Here is a 3934-nt window from a genome sequence, read left to right on the forward strand (position 1 = left end):
CTGAGCGCTTGAAAATCAGTCTGGCTGTGTATGTGTGTGTGTGTGTGTGTGTGTATGTGTGTGTCTAAAATCCCAGGAGTAGAACGGAGGGGAAGGGACTGCAGTGTGTCCAACCCCCTGTGGATCAGTTCTCATTTTCCCTCTCTCTGGTGAGAGACACAAGCCCTGTGGTATAACACAAAGCAAAACAAAAAAGAAAAGAGAAGGAGGCTCATACAAGGGAAGGGCCTGAAGCTTCAGTTTGTTATCTGTAAGGTAAATCCCCTTCTGGTCATGGTTCCCAAATGAACTACTGAACTACTCTTCTCACTTGACAGGCACACACACACACACACACACACACACACACACACACACACACACTTTTAAATTATCCTCAATCATCTCTGAAACAAGAAACTTTACAATCAGTATCTTATTTTAAATGACAGACGGGCCAGCCTGTAGCATGACGTTAAGGCAGCTGGATGCCACATGGCCACGTGCACGGTTCAGGTCCTGGACCCAAACACTTGAAAAACACAGTGGAGCACGTGCGTGTACCCCAAATCCTGAAAAAGGACACGGGAGAGAAGGGATGACGCTGTGACCATCCCTCATGGCGTGGGGTGCTTGCTTGCTTGCTTTCTCTCTTTTTGTCTCTTTCTCTCCGAAAGTACATGTACCCTCTGGAAAAATTACAAAGAAAAAGGAAACGCCTGGAAGAATGCATACCATCCTGTAATCATCGGAGGTTACAGTGGGGAGAGAATGAGGAGCTTAAGGTACTCTGTTACTATTAGAATTTTACGTTTTATAGAGTGTGTATGTACTACTCCTATTTTTTAAAGAATTACTTCATTTAATTTTATTTATTATTATTTTTTAAATTTAAATTTGACCAGAGAGAGAGAGAGGGAAAGCAAGAAAGCAAGCCACTAGGTCCAAGGCTCAAACCACGGTTGGCCATGTGGCAGTCTACCACCACAACCAGCATGCCAGCTGTCAGACCTGTGCATGCATCACTTTATCATTTAACCTAAAAAGAGTCAGAACATGGGACCAGCAGTTAGCGTAATGGCTATGTCGCTGGACTCCTATGTAGTTGACTGCGGTTCGCATCCCAGATCCGGTGGCTTAAACTCACACCGGGCGCGTGTGCATGCGTGCCCAAGATCCCAAGAGGAGAATGGAGGAGAAGGGATTGTGGCATGGTCATCCACCCTGGGGGGTGATTTCTTGCTTTCTGTCCGTCTCTGTCTCTCTGGTTAGCGCACGCGCCCTGTAGCAAAAAAAAAAGAACAAAAAACTAAATCCACCTTGGCGTGTCCACAAACTTCTCGATCAGCATGGCGTCATCATTGAAAGACTTCTTAGCTTCTCTCCGTGCTGAGTCTAACTGCTCCTGAAATTCCTTTTCTGATCTAACCACTCTCATGCCCTAAGACAGAAAAGACAGATGGGACAACATAAACAAAAGGGAAAAAGGGAAATCTAGCCAGGAGTGGCCAACATAAGTGGGCACCCTCTCACCTTTCCTCCTCCGCCACGGACTGCTTTGATCATGACAGGGTAACCGATTTTCCCAGCATGCTCCTTCAGGCACTGGTCTGACTGGTCCTCGCCGTGGTAACCTTCCACCACGGGGACCCCGGCTGCAGCCATTATGGATTTGGATGTGCTTGTAGTGTTAAAAAAAAGAAGAAAAAAAATTCCACAAGATGTCCCAATTCTTTCTTTTTAGAATTTTCCCCTTTATTTTACTTATCGTTATTGTTATTTTCAATTTGACCAGAGTGAGACACAGAGAGAAAAAGAGAGAAAGGGAGAGTGAGAAAGCAGGCCGCCAGGTCTGGGACTCGAACCATGGTCAGCCACGTGGAAGTCTAGCGCCCCTAACCACCACGCCACCTGCCAGCCTCAAGATGCCCCCGTTCTAAGAACTACTACATAGAAGTGAAACACAAATATACATCGCAGTGGGACGATTTAAAGAAAACACTCCTCGGGTAAAGAAAGGGCTGTCTGAGACAGTGAATACTAATGCAAACGCCAGCACGCCTACTGGTCAGTTTTCCTCATTTCACGTGGTAGCTCATCCCACCTTATTTTCATCCACCCAAACTAATGAATATATTGATTCGAAACGCTAAGTAATTGAATAGTTTTTGTAACTCGATGGAATTTCCCCAGGAGACAAACAAGTTCAGCCTACAACAATTACAGGGCATACAGTTGACCCTTGGACAATGCAGGGGTCAGAAGCATGAGCCGTCACCTCCACATGCAGTCAGAAAGTCGTATATGATTCCCGACTCCCCACTATTTAACTGCTAATAGTCCACTTCTGGCTGGAAGTCTTACCATGAACACAGCTGATTAACACATATTCTGTATGATATATGCCTTAAATACCGTATTCTTACAATAAAGCAAGCTAGAGAAAGGAAAATGTTATTAAGAAAAACATAAGAAAAAGAAAGCACAGTTACAGAATTTGCTCAAAAACAAAATCATATGTAAGTGGATCCATGTAGTTCGAACCTATAAAGTACAAAGATCAACTGTAATAATTATAGTTATTATAAGTAAAGCAAATGATTTCCATTGATCTCACACAGGGTTATATTTTAAAAAATCTAAACTCATACCTCTTTATACCCATGTCTCTAATCGCAGATGAAGGAGGACCTATAAAAATAATTCCTTCTTGCTTACAAAGTTCGGCAAATTCCATGTTTTCTGAAAGAAAACCATATCCAGGATGGATAGCCTAGATGTGAGAGACAAATGGCAAATTTAGTCTTGCAGTTAGTGTTGGACCGCAAAGCTGGGCTCAGGAGATGCTGTCTTTCCCTGGGGAGGCCCCCACTGTGTGCTATGGTCATATCAAAACCTGCGTCCAAAGAGATGTCAAAAACACTCACATTCATTATCGGTTTAATTGCCAGAGGTACGCACTAGGCAGAGAGAGGGAAAGGGAAGGAGGGGGGCAGAGAGAGAGAGAGAGAAGGAGACAGCCCTATCCAGTGGGGCATGGGCATGCTCCAATCTCTTCTCCACTTCTCCATCTTGTCACTATCTGGGGCATGCATGCACATGTGACCAGCATGTTTAGCAAGCCACCAGGGCCGGGATTTGAACCAGACAGCAATGTAAAATCCAGCTGTCATTAACTACTACGTTAAAGGGCTGACTCTTATACTAAAGTTCTGAAGCCTGACCTAAACCAGAAGAATCTATATTTAATTGTGATTATATATATATAAAATATATACACACACACATATAAAATATATATCTCTCTCATATGATATGTATCATAAATATTACCATTTAATCACATTTTATTTATTTAAATTTGACCAGAGAGGGACAGAGTGAGAGAGAGAAAGTAAGCAGCCAGATCTGGGACTCAAACCCTGTCGGCCATGTGGGTCTTCAGCACTCTTAACCACCACGCCACCTGCTGGCCCAAAGGTGACCATTTCAACCACATTTAAATGTATAATTCAATGGCATTAAGTGCCTTCATGTTGTGCAACCATGACCACCACCCATGTCCAGAGTATTTTCACCACCCCAAACATCATCCCCCGTCCCCTCCTATTCAGTCCCTGGCAACCTCTATTTAACGTTCTGTTTACAAATTTGCCTAGTCTGAGTACCTGTACACGTGGGATTTTAGCCCTTGTGTTTGGCTTGCTTCACTTAATGTTCTTAAGGTTCACCCAAGTGACAGCATGTATCAGAACTTCACTCCTGTTTAAGGGTGAATTATTCCCTGTACATCCACTCCACATTTTGTTCATCCATCCTGTTGATGGACATGTTGACAGACTCCAACTTCTTAGCTACAGAGACTAGACTAAGGCTGCTATGAAGACTGGGGTCGGTCTCTGCTTGAGTCTTTGCTTTTTGCTTTAAATTCTTTTAGGTATACACCTAGGAGGAG

At 43.6% G+C, this 3934-nt stretch overlaps 1 protein-coding gene across 2 annotated transcripts in view; it reads right to left on the reverse strand.

Moving 5' to 3' along the window:
- MCCC1 (methylcrotonyl-CoA carboxylase subunit 1) overlaps window positions 1-3934 on the reverse strand; it is a 69449-nt gene that overhangs the window by 52229 nt on the left and 13286 nt on the right. For both annotated transcript variants that reach the window (XM_014587424.2, XM_027771419.1), the window contains exons 4-6: window positions 2631-2752; window positions 1513-1660; window positions 1299-1420 (exon numbers count right to left, since the gene is read on the reverse strand). In XM_014587424.2, coding sequence (XP_014442910.2) covers window positions 1299-1420; window positions 1513-1660; window positions 2631-2752 — 392 coding nt within the window. The remainder of the gene's footprint in view (window positions 1-1298; window positions 1421-1512; window positions 1661-2630; window positions 2753-3934) is intronic.

Source organism: Tupaia chinensis, unplaced genomic scaffold (genome assembly GCF_000334495.1).
Source record: "Tupaia chinensis unplaced genomic scaffold, TupChi_1.0 Scaffold000212_1, whole genome shotgun sequence".
Taxonomy (NCBI): Eukaryota; Metazoa; Chordata; class Mammalia; order Scandentia; family Tupaiidae; genus Tupaia; species Tupaia belangeri.